Source organism: Erinaceus europaeus, chromosome 9, assembly GCF_950295315.1.
Source record: "Erinaceus europaeus chromosome 9, mEriEur2.1, whole genome shotgun sequence".
Lineage (NCBI taxonomy): Eukaryota > Metazoa > Chordata > Mammalia > Eulipotyphla > Erinaceidae > Erinaceus > Erinaceus europaeus.
This window is the reverse complement of record NC_080170.1, coordinates 94,455,124-94,478,620: the sequence shown is the minus strand read 5'-3', so window position 1 is coordinate 94,478,620 and position 23,497 is coordinate 94,455,124. Positions and strand designations below refer to the sequence as shown.

Here is a 23,497-nt window from a genome sequence, read left to right as displayed (position 1 = left end):
ACTTTATTTAATGTTAATTCTACATCATCTTCTGGAACAGTTTCTTCTTCTAGTTCTTCTACTGGATATGTTGGCCTAAAATAGTAAGATTTAATACCACATGACTACTTAAGCAAAACATTTTGGAAGGACAAACTAGACAACAACTAAGGTTTCTCTCCATGTTGGATCTTATTCTTTCTCTTCACCCCTTTCCGTAAATCATTGTGTACATTAAAAAAAAAAAAAAAGTAACAAAGTAAAAAAAAAAGTATTTCTCTCCAATAAATAAGGACAGGGAGGGAAATTACAAAGTGAAACCTGGACTGAGTGTGATGTATTAGCCCAAAGTAAAGGACTCTGGGAAAGGAGAGAGTGAGGGAGGGGGTGGAGGGAACCTTGAGGCATGATGCACAGGGAGATAAGTAAGTATAGCCATGTGTCTACAAGTGAACTGTAAACCATTAACACACCAATTAAAAATAAATACATGTACACAGGTGGAACAAACTTGCATTATTTTGAGTCACTGTACTTTCTTCACTGTGTTAGACCACATTAAAATACATACACATCTTTCTCTCTTTTTTTTTTCTGTTTGCCTCCAGGGTTATCACTGGGGTTCAGTGCCTGCACTGAATCCACTGCTACTGGAGGCCATTTTCCCCATTTTGTTGTCCTTGTTGTCATTGCTGTTGTTGTTGGATAGGACAGAGAGAAATTGAGAGAGGAGGGGAGACAGAGAAGGTGAGAGAAAGACACAGACACATTACAGACCTGCTTCACTGCCTGTGAAGGGACCCCCCCTGCCAGGGGCTCGAATCGAATACAAAAGTAAATTCCAAGTGGATCAAACGCTTGGATGTTAGACCAGAAATTATCAGATACTTAAAGGAAAAGACAGAACTCTTTTCCATCTAAATTTTAAAGAGACCTTCAGTGAAACGAATCCAATTACAAAGAAAACTAAAACAAAAATAAATTAATGGGTCTACATCAAGTTAAAAAGCTTCTGCACAGCAAAAGAAACCAATATCCAAACAAAGAGACCCCTCACAGAAGGGGAGATCTCTACATGCAGTACATCAGACAAGAGTTTAATAACCAAAATATATAAAGAGCTTGCCAAACTCAACAACAACAAATGATCACATCCAAAAATGGGGAGAGGACATGGACAGAATATTCACCACAGAAGAGATCTGAAAGACTGACAAACATGAAAAAAATGCTCAAAGTCATTATCATAGAAATGCAAATAAAGACAATAATGAGATACCACTTCACTCCTGTCAGAATGTCATACAACAGAAAAGGTAGCAGCAATAAATGCTAGAGAGGTTGTGAGAACAAAGAAACCTTCCTGCACTGCTGGTGGGGATGTAAGTTGGTCCAACCCCTGTGGAGAGCAGTCTGGAGAACTCTCAGAAGGCTAGAAATGGACCTATCCTATGATTTTGCAATTCCTCTTCTGGGGATATCTCCTATGGAACCCAACATACTCATGCAAAAAGACTTCGTATACCTATATTCTTAGCAGCACAATTTGTGATCGTCAAAACCTAGAAGCAACCCAGGTGTCCAACAACAGATGAGTGGTTGAGCAAGCTGTGGTATATATACACAATGAAATACTACTCAGCTACTGTTGGTGACTTCACAATTTTCAGCCCATCTTGGATGGAGCTTGAAGAAATCACGTTAAGTGAAATAAGTCAGAAACAGAAGGATGAATATGGGATGATCTCACTCTCAGGCAGAAACTGAACAACAAGATCAGAAGAGAAAACACTGAGCAGAACCTGGACTGGAGTTGGTGTATTGCACCAAAGTAAAAGACTCTGGGGAGGTTGGCGGGGGTAGTTCAGGTCCTGGAACAGGATGGCAGAGGACCTAGTGGGGGTACTGTTGCGTGGAAAACTGAGAAATGTTACACAGTAAATACAATAGCAAAACTATTGTATTTAGTGTTGATTATAAAACAAACAAAAAAATCAATGCTTTATATAGCCTTGTTAAAATGTTTTTCCTAGTCTTTTATTTATAATCTTACTACTCAGGACTATTATGAATCTTATTCCATAGGCTTGGCAACCTTTTCTTGTATGGATCATAGCCTTAACATCAAATACACAAGGTTTTTCTCTCTCATGCAAGTATTTTACCCCTTTGGTATTTTAATAGTCTTTACAGACTTCTTTTTCCATATTTGTATCTTTGATTTAATTGAAAATTTTAATATTCCTACAGTTTGTTTCTCACTTTTATATTGTTGATCAAACAGAAATTGATTTGAATAGAGGAAATAAGAACAATTCCAGGTTTATTCTTACTTTCAAAATTGAATTAATGAGCAGGGGTAGATGGCACAATGGTTATGCAAAGGGAATATCATGTTTGAGGCTCTGGAGTCCTAGGTCCAATCCCCAACCCCCTGCACCACCATAAACCAGAGCTGAACAGTGATTTGGTGGAAAAAAAAAAATAGTGATTCTAATCTAAATAAACTGAGTTTCTGAACATTTTATACCTTTATCCTGTAGCCAATAGTTAAGTGAGCATCTATGCTGTAGTAAGCACTATGCTAACTGCCAGTGAATACATTTGAAGATGCCATAAATTTTAGGAAGCCACACCTGTAAACAAATGGCTTTACTACCATGGAATAAATAAAATTATAATGTAAAGAAGACACTGTAAAGTCAGAGGCAGAAGCAGCCAATTAGCAATGTCTAAGAGAGTATCAAAGTGGCTTCTTCAGTATATTTTTTTTTTGGCTTGGTCAATAAAAGCAAAAGAAAAAAATTCTACTTACTGTACAATAGTAATTTCTACTCTTTCCCTGAACTCTATAGCTAAATGTACATCAATGTATTCAGAGGTACTCTTCTCCCGCATAATTATAGACACGGTTAAATCTTTCATGACTATGTTTTTGAACTGGAAACGAAAACAATAATATCAGACTTGGTTTTGAAGGAAAAGATATTTCAATTTTGTCTATACTGCCTTTTCAGTTTAGAAGAGTTAAGAGAAAATACCTGTCAAAACACTTAGAAGACAAAACTTATGCACATTAAATTACTATTGCCAAGTGGGTTAATTTTACCTTTTCCAGGTGAAACCAATATATTTTAATGTTTCTTCAGCTAGGCAGTCAAGAACATAGCACACATGCTCTCCATAACCTGACTTTAATTTTGAAGGAGGGAAATCTGCAGTTCTACCCTGAAATACAAAAGATAAATAAGATACTGCTATTTAAATTTGAAATGTCAAAACATTTTAAACAAAACCCTGCTAAATAAATGTATTACTATTTCAATGTTCAACTATGATTTAGAACAACTTTTTTTAGATAGTTTTTTTTAACATTTTATTTATTTTCTAAAGTATTTTATTTATTTTATTTTTGAGAGAGATGCATAGAGAGAAAGACACAGAGAGGAACACCAGAGTACCGCACACCTCTGGTTTATTGTGGTCAGGGGATTGAACCTGGGATTTCGGCCTAAGGCATGAGTCTCTTTGCATAACCACTATGCTATCTATCCCCGCCCCCCCCAACAACTTTTTTTTTTTAACCTCACCTCTTAGAAATTTACATCTTTAATCTTTTAGAAAATCTATTGAGACATGAAAAATAAAGACATTTTATTGTCAGAAGTATCAATTGAAAAGGCAATAACCTCATGACAGCAGAACAAATCACTGATCTTGTTAGGGTGGAAAATAAAATTACTAGCTGAGTATCATATCGTTAAACAACTGTGAAGGACAGAGTGGTTCACTTGTCAAAAATTAATAACATGGGTGCCAAAATTCTTACTGCTTATCCCCAGAAAAAGTCAAAAATGAAAAGTTCAACTGCTATCATGGACTATTAAATATAAGTTCCCTTTCACATACAAAGTGTCTCAAGTTCTTAGCTTTTTATTTTCAAATCGTTTTGTAGGAAAAATAGGCATCAATACAGTTGCCTAAGACAAAGAAAGACTATGAAATAATATTATTACTTTGAGATATAAAAAGACTACGCTGAACATTTTTAGAAATGTAGTAATACTTTACCAACTATTTTGAAAAGGTTTTACCTAAAAATAAGTTCAGATATAATTCCACAAAAGTATTTATAAACCTACAGTTATTCACAGAGAATTCATCTAAAAGGCTAGTTTATGCTATTAAGTAACTAACATTCAGATTTGTAACTGGAGAGCATGCAGGAAGATAAGAGTTATTTACACTTACAAATGATCGGAGTTCAGATAATATGTTAGATATTGTTGCATTTGGGTCATCATATTCTTGAGGCTGATCAAACGGATGTCCTGCTTTATTAATCAGCCATGCAGCCAAAGTGCAAAACATGTAGAACTGTTCACCAGGGTTGGTAGGTAGTGCAAAATAATGTCTGTTTCAAAACAAGACAGGAAAACATGAAATAATTACAAGTAAATTCATAGTAACTAAAGGTGCTAAGTCCAAAACTGCCAAAGGACATCTGGTTTTTCACTGCTAAAATCAAAGGCACTGATAACTACACTCTGTAGTTTCTAGTAATTCACAACACTCACATTACTTTTTTTTTTAATCAGCAAGATTAGGATTAGGACTATTAGTACTCATTATATACATACAAAATAAGTCAAAGACCATAAAGCCAGAAAATTCAGGGCACGTTAAAAAAGGTGCATAAACTTTTTTTTTGCCAAAATTTGGAATTAAGAGAATTCCAGTTTTAACAAGTAATTTAACAATTATTCACTGTGCACTTTATGTTTCTGATATATTTTATATATTGTACTAAGGTTCCTTTGAAATTGTATTTGGTTATTTTAATGACAGAGACACAGGAAGATCAGAGCACTCACTGCTCAGCTCTGATTTAAGTAGTGCTGAGCACTGAATTTGAGACCTAGAAGCCTCAGGCATTAAAGTTTTTTGCATAACCATTATGCTGTCTCTCCAGCACCAATTTCAGAGGTTCCATTAGTGAATTTGAATATTATATTTGTTTTCACTTAGGCTGCCTATCTGAATCACCTGAGAAGTGTTTGAAACTGTTGATACTGGAAACAAATGTTGCTTCTTCTTTCATGAATTGACTGGGAAAAGAAAGCCCAGTATTGCTGCACTTCAAGAGACTCCTTGATAATTCTGAGGCTCAGCCAGGATTCAGAACCACTTAGTAATACCTACCTAGGAAACATCTATTGACGTTGTCAAATTCCCTAGTCTACCTAAAACAGTCCTTTTGGGAGGGAGAAGGGTTAACAGGATTTATATCTGAACATGGTAACAATAATATTTAAGTCATATGATCAAAGGTGTTTTCTTATGTGTAGCATCTGTGTTTATAATATATTCTATTTTCCTTAAGAATCTTCTCTTTCATGTTTCACAAACTTCATTCAGTTTCAGTACAAGTATTTTGAAATATAATAGAAAGATGGAAAGAAAGTCATAAAACCTTTACACACACACACACACACATATATTCAGTTCTTTCAAAAAAAAAAATCTGCTGGCTCAGGAGCCAGATCAACCTGCTATAACACTACTTGCATGCCTAAGGTCCCAAAGGTCCCAGGTTCAATCCCTGACACCACCTTAAACCCTGCTAAACAGTGCTTTAGTCTTCTATCTCCCTCTCATTCTCCCTCTCTCATAATAAATAAGTTAAAAAAAAAAAAAGGAAGAAATGAAGGAAGGGAAGGAGGAAGGAAAAAAGGGGGGAAAAAAACCCAATGCTATCAATTCATCTCTTCTTTATGGCTTATTAACTCCAGTATGGAGGAATGGATACTGATACATTTAGACCAAGGATAGTAATTCTCAAACTTTAGCATGTACCACAATCACATGGAAAACCAGGCTAAAGTTAAAACTTCCAAGCCCACTCTAGAATGTTTTTAATTCAGAAGACCCAGGGAAGGAAGGGTTTGTGGAAATGCATTTCAGGTGATGCTAATGCTGATGACCATAATGAGAAACACAGGACTAGGTAAACATGCAGCTCTGTGGCTGGCTGGGTCCTGTTGAACCTGGAAGTGCACAAAAGTTGTAATAGAACCTTAAGGTTATTTTTTCTTAGTTTGAAAGTGCGCTCAGAACATATCACATTATCCTGAAAATCTCATTGAACTCCTAACCCTAGAGTTTCTATCATGAATCAAACAAAAACTTCTTTCTCTAACTCTGATTTAGAACTACGAATAATTTACATACAACCTAAGTACTAACACAACTCAAGTTCCTGGAAGAAAGCAAGGGATGTGGAATACTTGAGTCTACGTACTGCCATTTAGGGAAAGTACCACTGATTCTTAACGTAAACTGTCTGTTACACAGTGAAATAAATGCATTACTGGGAAGGGAAAGCTATACAACATTCATCCTACTACCAGTAAACTACATTGATTGGAGGAGAAAATCCAGTTTCCTTTACCCTCAGAACCAGCAGCTTTGCTTTTAGTGCAGGGACATATCCCCACCAAAAAAAAAAAGGCAGAATTATAGGTTCTGTGATAAAAATCCATGTCTAGTAATCGCTATATCGTGTGCCTTTTCCAAGTCTGTTTCTGACAGTACTGTTGCTGCAAAGGCAGAAGTTCTCTGCACCATAGCAAACAGTCAACAAATGTACCAACTGCACATCAAGTGCTCAAACAAGCTCCTGGGCAACCAGGATCAGCGATAGCAGGGGCGAGTTTCCTCTCAGAGGTAAACAGAAACTAGTCAGAGATACTTCAACACTGGGGACCAGATCACGGGGCAGTTTTAGCATTTTTCTATACATTTGCTTGTGGTTTTTTTGTTGTTGTTCTTTTGTTTCTTTGTTTATTCTACAATAGGTATTTTCACAATTACTGGGGGTGGATGGGAGTGTTTTTGTGGCGATGCAGGAGTGCTTTAAAAAAAAAAAAAAACTAGGCAAACTGTCCTGGGGCTTTTGAGCGTTTCCAGAACTTGTTTCCTCTCTAAACTCTGAGGTCCGGAGTCCCCCCGACAACTGAGTTTGGGGGACGTGCCCTTTCCTGCCCGGGAAGCTACGAGGCAGGGACCCCCGCGGCCGAGCTGGGCGACCCGCAGTGGCCCGAGAAAGGCATCTGTCCAAGGGCCCAGCCGGCACCTCGGCGGTCCGGGTCGAGAGCACCCACCTGGACGGGGGCTTCAGGTTGCTCTTCCGGAGGAGTTCCTCCTCATAGCGGAGCAGCTTCAGCTTCTCCACCAGGTCCTCCATCACCACGAACATGTGGTAGGCCGCGCCGGGTCCCCGCTCCACGACCATTTCCCCCGTCCCATCACCGCGGGACCGCGACATCCCATCTTCTAAACCCGATGGGGTGACCACAGCCGCGGCGGCTGCCATAGCCAGACAGACCGGAAGAGCCCGTCGTGGGCACCGGCCCACTGGTCGGGGCGATCTCAGCCTCTGGCACTGCAGCAGCCCAGAGCCCGCCGAATGGTTACCAGGCGACCGCCAGGCAACCCGTCACCACGGAAACTGGACTCCGCCTCCTTCCCGCCCACGACTCTTCTAAACTACGCCAACAGGAGCGGACTTCCCGGATGACGTCACATGAGACCCCGCCTCTTCCCTGCTTCTGGGGAGGAAATGGCTGGGAGGCAGCCCCGCCCCTTTGGGGGGCGTGGGATGCCGGGCCTATCAGCTGCTGTTCTGCCTCCACTGCAGCTTTTTAAAAAGGCTGGAGAGAGTAGGGGGCGGGGTTGGACTCTGGAGGTGTTTGTTTCCTATTTCTTGTTTTCTGTTTTCTTTTTTTTAATTAATGATTTAATATTGATTTCACCGTTCCCACCACCAGAGTTCTATCCCCTCCATTGGAAACTGCAGTAGTTCTCCCAAAGTCACAGTTATAGGCTGATTCTATTATCTATCATCTATATATCTACCTACCTCTATCTACCTCTGCCTATATATCTATGTATCTTACTTTTATCTATATCGGGTTGTTTGTTATTGTTTTTTGCCCATTTATTAAGTTTCCCCTACACCTATTACTACTTTTGGCTGTCCTTTCTTTTTTTTTTCTGCTTCTCTCTCAGATAAGAGAAACAGTGCCTATCTTCCTCTGGCATTTGCCAGATTTGCTTCCCTTTCGGTGGTGGTCTAAAAACAAGATTCCTGCTGACAAATGCTTTGGGTCCTGGTGAAATGTAGGTACAGAGCCCTCTGGTTTTCTTCTCCTGACATTTACCCCTCTAGGAGTATAGACCAAAATTCTTTATGGGGTTGAAGAAGGTGGGATTTCTGGCTCCTGTAATTGCTTCTCTGTTGGACATGGACATTGGCACATCCATCCATATCCCCAGCCTGTTTCTTTCCCTAGTGAGGTAGAGCTCTGGAGAGGTGAGTTTCAAGGAAACATAGGTGAGGTTAACTGCCCAGAGAAGTCAGAGTGGAATCATAGTACTATCTGGAACTTGGTGACTGAAAGGCAGTAAGATAGAATGCAAGACAAAATGTTTAATAACAAGAACTACTAAAGTAGAAATAGAGTAGATGAAATTAGGGACCTTAAGAATGGAAGGAAACTAGAAAGTCTATTTTAGGTATGTTTCTAGGAGCCTGTGTCTTAGAAATCTTTGCTTGAGCTTGAAAGCTAACTTGGGGGTGAACTAGAAATATTGTTTGGAAAGATGATGTTAGAGTTGAGAGTAGAACTAAGAAGCAGGATTAGGGCAGAGAGTTGCTCATAAACTTGAAGTAATATATAAATTCAATTAACTGTTTACCACATTAATTTAACCTGGGGCCCATATATATTCATAATTAGTACTGGTAATCTTCCGTGTCCCTATCAGACTGAGCTCACAGTCCAAAGTCTTAGCAGGGAACATTCTAGGCTGCACTCACTTCAGAACCAGTTTTCCTTGAGTAACAAAGTAGGATAACTCAGCCTCCGTTTGGAGAATAGGGCAGTCCCCACCATTGATAGTTCATAGGGTACTTCTTGAGCTTTTCTCTGGGCATGGTGGGCTGGTTTCTGAGTCATCTACTAGGTGTAGAAAATATTTTTAAAAGTGGAGGGCTGTAAAGTAATGAAAGTTATGCTGGGCCATCTTTTATTTCTTTTTTTTTCTGAATTGGAATTATTCAGAAGTAAAGTTTATATTTTCTTCAGGAACTTTACAAAGCAAGATTCCTCATTTCTTACTCACTCACTGATAGACCTGCTTACTCCATTATTTCTCTCATCCAACACTGGGAAAGGCAGTAGGTGCTGCAGCTGGAGAATCTGAAATTGGGAGTCAGGGAGGGTTGAAGAAAAATTGGGTGAGCAAAAAGGAATCGAAAAGAATTTTTTTCTCAGAATAAAGAACTCTAAATTCACTTGCTGTTCCTTACTCCTGTTTCAAGCTCATTACAAGTAGAAACCAACTTTGGGGTTCTCTTAGCAAAAGCAACAAGTCAGCAGAAAGTCTTTAAAGGAATTTTTCTGCCTTTTAGCTCTAAAGATAAGTGTTGCCACTCTAACTATTAATCTAGAAAATGCAGCCTTACAGTTCTCAAAGGCTTGTGTATCAAGCAGTTTTCCTAACAGCTACATGAAGAGAATTAAATGGTAGATGTGTGATTTCCTTTATTAAAAGAAAAAATTATGGCAACAGATTAAATATTTTTGTAAGTGCCATGTTGAAGGGATTTCTGATCTCAGAAATTGGTACCAGAAGGCAGTGTGATTTTTCCTTCCTTGACCTGTGGAGAAACGTTTCAACTAAGATGACTGAGTTCAAACAGAAAAGCTAATTTATGTTCAGGGGAAGGAGTGTTTCTAATTTGTTTCAGTCTACTAGGTGTTGTGAGAACTTTAGACTAACTTTCAGTGAGGAGAAATAAAGGGTCTTTAAAAGTTGAAAGATACTGACAGAAATGGAAAGTCTGATGCCCAGGAAGAGCTGTGAGCATAGAGGCATTTTAGAAAAATCCAAGAGTAGCATTGAGGAGGAAATGAAAGAGACCCAGTCTCCATCCTGAGAGGGCAAGAACGGGAGAACAGTTAGCATCTTTCTGCACAATCCTTTATCTAGGGAAGCAATTTCCAAGCCACTCCTTGCAGTTTCCATCAAGTTGTCCTCAGTTTCTCAGAGCATCCATGGCTTGATCCTTTCTGTCAACAAATCAAAATCCTTTAAGAATATTCAGCAACAACTAGGTTGGTTACAGCTCAGCTTTTTAGAAAACTGAAGAGCAGAGAATAAAAGGAAAGAAGGTAAAGCTGACCACTCCCTTAAAAAAAGAAAAGAAAAAAAAAATGTTAAAAAAAATGTTTAGAAAAAAAAAAAGGTGATGTGAACTAGTCCCGCTCTGTAGGATAAAAAGATAATAGAGTGTTCCTCCTATATCTACTTTTTGACTTGAATTGTACTGGGCTGCCTCAAGAGAAAACAAACAAGCAAGGAAGAAAACAAACAAAAACCCTAAAATGTTTGATGCTTCGTCACATCTGTCTGGGTATATACCTGTAGGTCCCTAAAAAGACTAAAGTTAATGTGGCTCAAATGTTTTCTCCCAGAGCAGCAGAATGGCCTTCCATTTTATTTGCAGAGTAGCAAGACACATCAGAGGGACAAGAAACAGCGCAAGTTTCTTACAATTGTAGGTGTCAATAAAGATCTCTGCCCATCTTACTTTATTTTAATATCAACTACAATAGAAAATAAGTCACATTTCATGCTAGGATAAGTTTGAAATTTTTATGTAACATCATTTTTGTTAGAAAGTGATTAGAACATTTACTTTACTGTAGGCTAGAGCTAACTTGCTTCTGATACTAGTAGAGGTTATCAAAGTAAAAAATTAGGATGGTAAATACCCTTAAAGGAAAACGTAAAATAACTGGTCCATGAAGAAAAGTCACTCAGGAAATGATTACTGAGAATTGTTTTTCAGTTAATATGGTTTACTACCAGTCATTAACCAGCTGTTTTTTTAACAAGACAGGTGAGAAAATTAGATTTGACTTTATCACAATCATATTGCTGTATTGTTTTGCCTGAAAACCAGTTTTCTAGCCCCAAAGTCCCCCACCCCAACTAACACTTAAGTAGGTGGAGAGCATATATCTACAGCTTTTAGAGAATTGAGATGCTTTGCTATTCAGCATTAAAGAAGTATTTCAGATACACAGTGGTATCTACCTGGTGGCTTTTTAAATAATTCTCAAAAATGTTTCAGGTGTTAAACAAGAAAAAAACTACAAAAAGTAAAATGAGGCTTGTTGTAGAGCCAGATGTTGTAGTGCGCGGGCTGCAGAGAAGAGAGAGAGAGGGTCCGGAGCGAAGAGGAAACACAAATCTTTATTCGCACTGGCACCTCAGAGTTGGGTGTTAGAGAAGCAGGTTGGGCCACGTGGAGGTAGAGAAAATGGCCGCCTCATGCAGTAACCTTTCCTGCGTCTGAACACCAGAGTGGAGCGCTGGCAAGAGAGAGTGAGGTGCGGAAAACGAAGGGTTTTTATAGGAGTAGCTTTCGCGAGAATGGGAAGGGGGAGGAGTAACCATAGCACTCCAGGATAGGATGATAACTCTCGTGAGAATGGGAGGGGGGAGGAGTAACCAGAGCACTCCAGATATCTCGGGGATATAGACAATGTCCTGAGGGCACAACATGGCTGAACAGGCACTCCGAGAATGTCCCAACTCTCCAGGGAACTAGCAGTAGCCTGAGGGGACAACATGGCAGATGTGACTGCATTGGCACAATTTCCCAGCATCTCCCCCTTTCCTTTTATCTAATGGCCAGGGCAACAGAGGTTTGATACTGGCTCCTCCATGAAATAGGACTTCAGAAAACCTGGTGTGGTCTGTATTGAGATGCATGAAGAGGGACTAGGTGGTGGTACACCTGGAAAAGTGCACATGTTACTATGGTCAAGGCAGGAAAAAATGGCTTCCTAGACTGAATAGAATCATCTTAATCTACTCCTTAAAGAATAAACCTGAGAGGCAGACTGGGAGTATGGATCAACCTGTCAATGGTCATGATCAGTGGGGAAGCAATTATAGAAGCCAGACCTTCTACCTTCTGCACCCTCCATGACCCTGGGTCTGTATTCCCAGAGGGATAGAGAATGGGAAAGCTATCAGGGGAGAGGATGGGATATGGAGATCGGGTGGCAGGAATTGTGTGGAGTTGTACCCCTCCTAGCCTGTGGTTTTGTTAATGTCTCCTTTCTTAAATAAAAAAGAAGAAGAAGAAGAAGAAGGAGAAGAAGAAGAAGAAGAAGAAGAAGAAGAAGAAGAAGAAGAAGAAGAAGAAGAAGAAGAAGAAGAAGAAGAAGAAGAAGAAACCTACTTTGAGAAACTTCTGGAAGCATGGTAGTGGATGCCACATGTCACTCCCCTGATCAACTAGTTAAAGCAAGATAATTACCAGAAAACTCACCAAACAGAACAAGGCTTTCTTCAGGAACTCACAGAGCCACATAGGGTGCAGGTGCACGTGGTCAGTGGATGAAAAAGAGGTGAGATTCTCAGGATTTAAGCCATTCTTAGGTGTAATTTCCACCATCTTGGTTGCTACACAGTGAAGTATCTGGTTGGAGAAAAGAAGGTGGGGAATTTCTTGGAGCATAACCTATGAACTCAGGGACATCTGGACATTGAACTGCCTACAAAGATCACTAGGATTTAAGGGGAAAGCCTGATGCAGAGCAAAACCTGTGTGTGCTACTTGGGCCCTGGCACCTGACTAGGGAAAAATATACTTCTTGTTCTTTGAGCACTCAGGAGAAAGCAATTCTCCCATACTGCTAACCCCATCCACTACCCCCAGAAGCTAAAAACACAGCAGCAAGCACATATTTTGACATAACAGGAACTAAAACAGTCTAGTGGCATATGATAGAATTCCCCCTTCCTCACTATGAGGTATACAAGCAGGTAAACCCAATAATGTTATTACAACTCCACCTGCTGGCACAGAAAGAAGCCATGCTAAATGTGGAAGCCTAGAAATATTAATACCACACAGTGATGTCAGAAACAACCAGACACAGATCTGGAAAAAAATGACAAAGTATAGACAACTCATTATGAATCAATTCAAGAAACATACGGACACACATCCAAGAACTCAAATCATTTTACTAAAGAATCACAACAATAAAGCTCCAAACAGGCGCTAGTGTAAAGGACAGTTTGACAAAAAGTTCAGGCTCAGGTAACAGGTCTAGGAAGTAGACTAAATCAGGATGAGGAGAGAGAATATCAATGCAGACCTGCGTTACCACTCATGAAGCTTGGGAAACAGGCAGTCAAATCTGGTTCCTTGCACATGGTAGCATGCATGCTGAACTGGGTGCACCACTGCCTAGACCTCCAAAGTACTTTGTTTATCTCTAGAATAAATCTATGTGTTTACTTTTTGGGTAATCAGTGGAGCTTCACTGCTACATGCCGACACGTAAAGAAGACACCACAGCACTGCAACATCGTTCAGTGTCTAGGGGCCCATCTGCAGCTGGCTCCTGTGCATGGCAAAGCAAAAGCATAATCCAAGTGAATGATCTTGCTGGCCTGAGATTTCATTATTTAAGTATATTTTTCTTTAAACCAGAGTCTTACTTAATCGACTTGTATTTGAAACTGACATCAGGTGCCTCATACTTGAATGCCTGCTGCACTACTGTTAGTGCCACCTCCTCACTTAAGCTATATTTTTATTTAGAGACTGAATAGGGAATATGATGAAACCTTCCTCATGCTTTCATTTTGCACTTACTGAATTTGTCTTCTTGATATCCTAGTTAAAAATTCAGTAACGTCATGGATACTTCAGTCGTTTTTTATTTTGTTTTAAAAATTTTATTTCTTTGAGGAGCCCTGCAGTAGCGCAGCAGGTTAAGCACAAGTGGCACAAAGCGCAAGGACTGGCAGAAGGATCCCGGTTTTAGCCCCCGACTCCCTACCTGCAGAGGAGTCCCTTCACAAGCGGTGAAGCAGTTCTGCAGGTGTCTGTCTTTCTCTCCCCTTCTCTGTCTTCCCCTCCTCCTCCATTCCTCTCTGTCCTATCCAACAACAATGACATCAGTAATAACTACAAGGGCAACAAAAGGGGATAAATAAATAAAAATAAATATTAAAATTATTTATTTATTTGATAGAGACAGATAGAAATTGAGAAGGAAGGGGGAGATAGAGAGGGAGAAAGAAAGATACCTGCAGCCTAGCTTCACCACTCATGAAGATTTCCCCTGCAGGTGGGGGGCCAGGGTCTTGAACCTGGGTCCTTGCACACAGTAACATATGCCCTCAACCAGGTGTGCCACCACCTGGCCCCCTGCCTTTTAATTTCAGTCTTTTCATTCATGAACACTAAAACCAATCATTTACATGAACACTATTTGGATGTTTCTATAATTTTCATAGGCTTGTCAATTTTCCATAATAGGTTTATTCCTGAGAATCACAGATGGTTTATTTTTGAAGTTTTTGTTTTCCAAATAACCTCTTTAGTTTGAATCTGGTATATGGCAAACTCTTCCTAAACCATCTCATTACCTTAACCTACAATATTTCTCTTTTTTAATATTTATTTATTACCTTTTGTTGTCCTTGTTGTTTTATTGTTATAGTTATTATTGTTGATATTGATGTCATTGGATAGGACAGAGAGAAATGGAGAGAGAAGGCGAAGACAGAGAGGGGGAGATAGATACACACCTGCAGACCTGCTTCCCTGCCTGTGAAGTGACTCCTCTGCAGGTGAAGAGCCAGGGGCTTGAACCAGGATCCTTATGCCAATCCTTGCATTTTGCGCCACATGCACTTAACCTGCTGTGCTACCTCCCTACTCCCAAGCAACAATATTTCTGACATTATTCTTAAAATTTTTGTCAGTGGCCCAAGTTAATGTTTTTCACAGTTTTGAAGAATGGATGACTTCACCTTGTTCTTGGCCTTCAAAGGCTTTGCCTCTAATGCTTCACATATTCACATATGACTTTCCAGATTATTGGCAGATACTTTCTAGTTTGTCGTCTAAGTTTTTAAACTCCTTCATGGGTGGTACCAGACCATTTATGATGCAAAATATTTGTTCTTTAACTGTTCAGATCTTTTGAGGGGACTTTTTAAAAATTTTATTTATAAAAAGGAAACAGACAAAAACATAGGATAAGAAGGATACAACTCCACACAATTCCCACCACCAGAACTCCATATCCCATCCCCTCCCTTGATAGCTTTCCTATTCTTTTTTTTTTTTTTTTCCTCCTCCAGGGTTATTGCTGGGCTCGGTGCCTGCACCATGAATCCACCACTCCTGGAGGCCATTTTTTTCCCCCCTTTTGTTGCCCTTGTTGTAACTTCGTTGTGGTTATTATTATTGCCCTTGTTGACGCAATTCGTTGTTGGACAGGACAGAGAGAAATGGAGAGAGGAGGGGAAGACAGAGAAGGGGAGAGAAAGATAGACACCTGCAGACCTGCTTCACCGCCTGTGAAGCGACTCCCCTGCAGGTGGGGAGCCGGGGGCTCGAACCGGGATCCTTACGCCGGTCCCTGCGCTTTGTGCCACATGCGCTTAACCCACTGCGGCACCACCCGACCCCCGCTTCCCTATTCTTTAACCCTCTGGGAGTATGGACCCAGGGTCATTATGGGGTGCAGAAGATGGAAGGTCTGGATTCTGTAATTGCTTCCCCACTGAACATGGGCATTGACAAGTTGATCCACACTCCCAGCCTGCCTCTCTCTCTCTCTAGTGGGGGTGGGGTTCTGGGAAATTAGAGCTCCAGGATACATTGGTGGGGTTGTCTGTACAGGGAAGTCTGGTTGGCATCATGGTAGCATCTGGAACCTGGTGGCTGAAAAGAGAGTTAACATACAAAGCCAAACATCTGGAAAGTCTTCCTCTGAACTTCCTTTTTTACTCCAGCATTGCTCAGTACCTTTCTAGAACATCCATTTAGCTTGAATCACCTTTGACTGGGATGTTGTTCAGTTTTCAGAGGTTAGCCCATTAGCAGAAAAAGTCAGAGCCCTAAATTACCTCTCATCATTATAGATAGTTTGCAAGAAATACTGTCAAAGCCAGAATGTATTTGTTGATTGTGGCCACACAGCTGGGGATAAATTTCTCTTTCCAGGAAGATTAATACACAACCACATTCCATTCGTAAAGTTTTCAACGTTTCTTCTAAAATAATGAATAAGTTCTGCCCAAATACTTACGCACATATCTCGGTGTTCAGTTGACTGAACCAGTTGGAAGATTCTTGGGAATATGCATTTTCACTTAGTGATAGAACTACTTCCACCACAGAAGTCCCTAAAAATACGTGAGTTTTCTGTAAATGAAATGAAATTTCACTGATTAAAAAAAAAAAAACAGTGGGAAAAAAATCAGAAAACATGACTTAGCTGGATTTTTCTTTCTATGGCACAGTTTTTAGGATTGAGTTTATATATTCTAGTAATATATTTTCTTCTCTGCAATTGGGGGGAACATTTATTCATGCTACATACATCTAAGTCAGGACATATCAGTGCTCTACCTGAGGAGGAAACTGCTAGGTTCTGAGAAAGGTATTTTCCCCCAGTTAAAATATGTGCATAGTGAGAGTATCACATGAACCAAAGTGTAGTGTTTCATTGCGTTGCATAGAGTGACACAGCTTCCTGAAAATGTCAGTGTCAGATCTGCCTCAATTAAGTTATCATTCCTGGCTATAACCAATTACTTGTATAACACTTGAAAAACTTTACGTGCCAGTGAAATAGCTCTCTTGAATAATGGACTGCTTTTCAAATCCATAGGATGTTCCATGGTTAATCTAATACCTAAGCCTCAAAGTTTTGTTTATTTTTATTTTTTAATGCAACAAGTTACCCATCTATCACTCTGAAAATAAAGAGATGTTTCATACATGGTTTTTGAGATGGGTACTTGGGGGATAAATATTGATTTTAAGGAAGCCAACAAATAAAAGAATGCAGCAGTGTGGTAAAGCCAAACCCTATTTTTTCACTTGTCTTTTTAAAAATATTTATTTCCTTTCGTTGCCTTATTGTTGTAGTTACTGATGTCATCGTTGTAGGATAGGAGAGAGAGAAAAGGAGAGAGGAGGGGAAGACAGAGAAGGGGAGAAAAAGATAGACACCTGCAGACCTGCTTCACCACCTGGGTTCAACCAGGATCCTTAAGCCGGTCCTTGCTCTTTGTGCCTCGTGCTCTTAATCTGCTGCGCTACCGCCCGACTCCTCTGACTTGTCTTTTTAAAGACAGCTTGTTAATGGCTTTTAGGAAATTATATTCATTGAAAAAAAAAAAAAAGCTCTCAGTCTTCCCCTCTGGGTGATTTTTTTTTTTATATGAAGCAGTTATTTTATGAGTTCCATAAGATTATCTGTCTGATTTTTGACTTTGGTATCTTTGCTAGTGTCAGGAAAAAGTTAGCTCTAGGCTGACAGTAATATGAGAAATGATCTAAACATGTTTTTTTTTTCCTAGAACAACTATTAAAGCAGTTTCAAACTTGTTATGTCAAGAAATGAAAGTTTTATATCCTACTGTGGTTGAAAATAGGAAAGAGTTAATTGACATCTACAGTTGAGCAAAGAAAAACTGCTGTGTTGTTTGTTTCTGGTTCCTCTGATGGGCTTTGCTACTCTGGGAGTGAAAGACAAGGTCAGTCTGCTGCTCAGGCAGAGAAAAACCAGAACCACATGATCTCAAATAGTTTCTTTTAGGGATTGAGAGATAAGCACCCAAGCAGAGATATGATCAAGGTGAACATTTTAGTTTTCTTTTTTTTTTTTTCCTCTTGAGACAGCCCAGCACTCTCAAAGCCAAAGTGTATACATAGCAGAGGAACACCCATAGCCCTACTCTCCTACAGAGTAGGCCTGGCTAGTAATGATATTCTTCAGATCTTTTTGACTTTCATAAGAGATGGTTTCAAATTAGAGACATGATAGGAACCACAACTCTCGCATCCTTCAGTTATTTAATGCTGACATTCATCATCTGCCCCATGCCTTCATGAAGATACTGCTTTTTGTTTACTATTGGGGTGGGGCAGTTGCAGAGGGTCCCCTTTGGAATCCCCAGGGAAGCTTGTCCTCCACAGGTCAAGTGTAACTTGAAGAAAACTCCAATTGCATAGAGTGTCAAGTGTGATCATACATACAGGTACTGTTTTATCATTTTTGTCATGGTGGGTACTTGGAAGGGGGTGGCAGGAATCCTGAGTCTAGTTTCTACAGTTACTGATTTCAGATATCAGAATTTTCTGGTCTGGAAACTGAGCAAGCAATTGTGACTTCATAGTATTAGCATTCTCAATATCCTGCTTCTTCATCTTTGTCTTCTTTAGTTTGATGCTAAATAGCACCCATGTTAACTGTCTATCTGTTTTGTCCCTGAAGACACCATGCTCTTAATTATCTTTCCAACTCCCTTTGGGTCAAACTATCTTGGCCAGTTCCCAGCCTTGCCAATCCTTATGATAATTACAACTTCCTAGCATCTGACAGATAAACATTGTTATCTGGCCTCTATTACTTCAAGGCCCATCATCTCCAAGGATCCTTATCAACTCTATGTTCCTCTACATCTAGTGGTAGGTTAGTCTTTCATGTTCATTATCTGCTGCTTTTTCAATGTGAAAGTCTGTGCCAGAAAATGCTACAGAAATACTAGATGCTTAATAGTTCTGCTATCATCACATCCTCAGAGGGTCTGGAAAGATGTTGTCAGTTTTTGGGAGAAATCCAATCAGATGTCCCTAAAGTGTCCTAGAGTTCCAGGTTTTCCCCACAAAGGGCCCTGACTTTCATACAACTGACCCTTTGAGAATAAAGATGTCTTTGGAATTCTGAGTCTTTATCAGGTCTTTTTCTTTTTATATGCTATTTCAGCAGATGCATCCTTTTGTCAGTGTCCACCAAGCTTCACCAATTTTTTTTTTTTCCAAAGCACTGTTCAGCTCTAGTTTATGGTGGTACAGGGGATTGAACCTGGGACTTTGGGGCCTCAGGATGAAAGTCTCTTTGCATAACAATTATGCTATCTACCCCCACTTAGTTCTATTCTCTATGTGCTGGTAATTACATGTTTTTACAGCCTTCAGTCTCTTACTTCAGGGTGTTAGGACAAGAGCAGCTAACTTAAAAAAAAAACTGCTGGTAGGTGTTTTACAGTAAGTACAGCTATTGACACATGGGTAAAATTTCTCATCTCACCATGATACCTGTCTGTTAAACACTCACTCCTAGCCTAGATCTCCCTCCACCATCCTGTGCCAGTACCTGAAAGAATTCTTTCCCCCAAAGTCCTGTACTTTGGTGCAATAGTCCAAACCCAGTCCAAATTCTACTTTGAGTTTCCCCTTTCTGTTATTGTTTACATTTTGCCTGTGAGTGAGATCTTTCCATATTTATCTTTCTCTTCAAGGCTTATCTCACTTAACATGATTCCTTCAAACTCTAGCCAAAATGAGATAAAGAAAGTGAATTTGTGACTTTTTTTTTTTTTTAACAGAGCACTGCTCAGTTCTGTTTATGGTGATGTAGAGGACTGAACCTTGGACCTTGGTGCCTCAGACATGAGAGTCTCTTTGCCTAACCATTATGCTACCTACCCCTTCCCAAATTCCTGATTCTTATAGCTGAATAGTATTCCATTTTGTATACATACTACAACTACCTTAGTCACTCATCCTCTCCTGTTTTTAAACATTGTTTCCCTGGTGTTTCTATGATGTTTACATTGCTCCAATTGGATGTCTTATCAAGTCACCAATTACACAATTTAATCATTATGTCATGCCAAAAGTGTTCAGCCAGACAGGACAATGATTTTTCTACTACTACTTGATTGAGAAGTCTTCAGACTTTGGGAGATATTGTTTAAACCACTACAAAGCAATGCAACGTTAAGCCATATTACCTTTTTATTCCTTCCTATTTGGTCAGGATAAATTCCTATATCTACTCATTTTATCTCATAAGTAGGAAAAGTCATCTGTCATTGCATCTGGTGAGATTGAGAGAACTAATACAGCTCTAAGCACCAGTGCCAAGTTCCTTTACTTAAGGTTAACGAACATTTGCATGTACCCTCTAAATCTGCTACATAGATTTAACGCAACTGAAAATATGGCACCCACTAGCAAAGCAGTGCTGCCTTTCTGCTTGTATTTTTATCTCCTCCCCCTCCTGATCCTGCTGTCCTGTCCACATACAATCAACAACCTTAATATAGTGATGTTCCTTTCTTTACCAGAAATACCAGCTGTTCTCTGAAATTAATTGTGTTATTTAGTGGTAATACTAGTTTTCTGGGATAGAACCAACTTTCCATAACTAGTTCACTATAGTTCCCCAAAACTCTGTAGATATTTTTATAATTAAATACCGATAATGGTTAAATGTCATCTTGGGTGTCTATTTCACAAATGATTCAAACACTAGTGGAAAAAAAACAGGCAAGGTGAGCAAGATAGTATACCAGGTTAGTGCATTGCTTTGAAACAAATGCCACCCAGGTCCTAATCCAGCCTCACTCTATTGCAAGAAACTTCTTTTCCTTTTGTCTGACCCTGTCTCTATCTGGAAAAATCAACCCATAGACAACGAGAAGACACACACACACACACACACACACACACACACACACACACACACACACACACACCAGGCAATAAAATAGGATTTGGTACTGGGACACTGGCTCAACCTAGCAAGGAGGTCATTGTCTGACTGGCTAAACACAAATTTTCTGGCCTGAGATAAGCCCAAATTACTAGATTTCAGAGACTTGGGAAGTCAGCCCAGTAGAAGGATGTAAACACCTTTGAAAATACGAAAGTAAATAATGCTTAAAGAGAGGGGAGTCCCCATCAAAAGATGAAGCCCTGATCATTAAAGTCACAAAGCTCCACATGTATCTTAACTCTCAAAGAGTCTTTTGTGTGAAAGTTATGGACCTGGTGGGGAAAACCTGAAACTCTGAAGCACATAAAGGCATCTGGCATAAATTTCAAACTTGCAGACACTATAAAAATATCGTGGTAGCAGAACTTCCCTTTTTGAAATGTAGCATTTCTGTAGCATTTTCTAGCATAGCAAAAGCCTCATACTGACAAAGCAGATGATACACATAAGCTATCCACACTAGCCTTTCTAGCTGTTAGATCAACAAGTAGGATTAGATCCCAGCTCAATACAACTAAAGATTTACTGAATCTTAAAAGACTAGACCTATGTAACTATTTAAGTGAATGGGTAAACAATATCAAATTCAAAATCATCCATAGAGCTGTTTAGAATGATCAGTAGGTGCAGAATGAATTACTGAATAATCAAGAACTGTCTGACTTGGAGGTGTGTTATAACATCTTAGCAATGAATATACCCAGAGGATAGCTAGCTTTACAACTGGGATGGTTCCTAAAGTCTTGCAAAGTCTCAAAAGAAGCCTCCCAGTTACCTTGCAGAAAACAAAGAGGTTATATGGATAAGGGAAGTAGAAATATGATATGGACATTTATAAAAATAAGCCCTGGCCCTTCAGAGGGATGCAGAGGATACACAAAAGATCATGCCATTATCCCAGGCCATCAGGAATGCACTGATAAGAAGAGTACCAGTGCCTCTAAGAAATTCTGTGATTCTTTCTTATGGTTCAGGGGTGTTACTAGAAATAGAAGAAGGCAGAGTTAGAATCCCTGGATATGATAGGCCATGAAGTAGTAGGGGCCAGATGACAGTTTTTATTTACCAGGAGACAGGAGTTATAATTATCGTAAGAACTGGCCCGACTGGAGTGTAGCCAAGACAGTCTGACCCCCAGGGAGTTGTAGAGATGATTATTAGAGCCAAGTGTCTCTAGGGGAAAAATAGATCGGCAGCTAACAAGGGTTCTGCTCACAACCAAGTAAGACATGGATACAGAAGCAGGATACTGAGAAAGCCTGACATACAAAGTCACAGTCACTAGCTCAGTTTCTAGACCAGAGGAGATTTTTATATCTACCACGTACTACTTAAAGCTGAGAATCAAGTCACAAAGGATTTTTGCCATGCCATAACAAGTGCCCACTATGACGGTACACTGCCTGTTTGCATTATTCCAATTGTTAATTTTAACACTTGCTACATTCTATACATCATGTCCCTGACTTCTGGAATTAAGAGTTGTCTTGGGCTGGCTCACTTAATGATGGCCTTTTTGGTCACTGCCAGGCCATCCCATTACTTAAGGCCCAGGTCCAGCAGAAAAAGCAAAAGAAACCAGGCCTCCCATCTTCTGCACCTCAAAGAGCATTTTGGTCCATACTCCCCAAGGGGGAGAAATATTAGGGGGAAATTATCAGAGTACTCTGTATCCACATCCCATCAGGACCTGGAGAAAGAAGAGGGAAAAAAAAGGACACTTATAAATAGTAGTAGGTATAGGTGTGACATAGAAAGAAAGAGAAGGCAGGACTAGAAAAGAATGGAAAATTATGTATAAATATAGATAGATCATTATATAAATAATAGTTACCCCATATCAGTGATTTGGGAGAAGTAATGCTATTTCCAGTGGAGGGAATGGGGACACAGAAATCTGGCAATGGTTGAATTCAGTGTTGAATTGTGCCTATTTAATACTTTTGTAAATCAATATTAAATCATTAATTTAAAAAAGAGTTGTCCTGGGGACAAATGAAAACAACTGCAACTGCCTCACCCATAATAGTAAATAAAAAACAGGATTATCTTCCATGAACACATATGGTAACACCTATGGTAAATGAATGCCAGTATAAAATATCTGAAGGATATAAGAGTTGTGGTTCCTGTCTCCATTTAATGTGAAACCTTGAAGAATAACTAGACTATCACAATGTCAGCCCAGAAATAACTTAGACCCTACATATAAAGTATTGTATTGCTATTGAATTCTTGAGCAAAGAGACAGGCTTTCAAATAGGAAGCAGTATTTACTATTCTGACAGACCCAGCAGAACTCACATCCACAAGACTGGGCCCAGAGCAAAATAGCACTTGACCTTTTATACACTTACCAACTTTCCCATAGTAAGTCATAGCAACAAGCTTAGCCGGTAACTTTTCTGTGTGTGTGTTGGGGGGGGCGGGGGGGTGCAAGAGTACAATTTGTTTGGGTTATCAGCAGACTCTTGGGAAGAAGTAGCAGATTCTAAGGCCACTTGCAAAGGCCACTTTGATTACAGGAGTACAAAGCCCTGTTTATGTTGGGAAGAGGGGGAAGATTGCAGCCAAATCTATTATTCTTTAAGAAGTTAACCCTTGCTTTTCTCTTTAAAAGTCAACTTTTGCTTGCTTCAGGATGGTCAATAGAGCAAATCACAGCTTCACATATGCAGTATACATCTGTCAAGAGGATCAGAAACAGGTTGTAGTCATATGGATGAGTAGCAATACTCATTTAAATGTCTCCTTGTGGCTGTGTGAACTCTGTTCTGCCATAGTCCCAAGAGATTTGGACTTTCAGGCCATCCCACAGAACACATAGATCT

At 39.6% G+C, this 23,497-nt stretch overlaps 1 protein-coding gene across 1 annotated transcript in view; it reads right to left on the bottom strand.

Moving 5' to 3' along the window:
- The window catches only part of IFT57 (intraflagellar transport 57), a 64,379-nt gene extending 56,888 nt beyond the window's left edge, over positions 1 to 7,491 (bottom strand). Inside the window, exons 1-4 of the mRNA XM_060197116.1 lie at positions 7,143 to 7,491; positions 4,231 to 4,393; positions 3,089 to 3,207; positions 3 to 75 (exon numbers count right to left, since the gene is read on the bottom strand). Of these exons, the coding sequence (XP_060053099.1) occupies positions 3 to 75; positions 3,089 to 3,207; positions 4,231 to 4,393; positions 7,143 to 7,354 (567 nt within the window). The 5' untranslated portion in view covers positions 7,355 to 7,491. The remainder of the gene's footprint in view (positions 1 to 2; positions 76 to 3,088; positions 3,208 to 4,230; positions 4,394 to 7,142) is intronic.
- Positions 7,492 to 23,497: the final 16,006 nt, after the last annotated feature.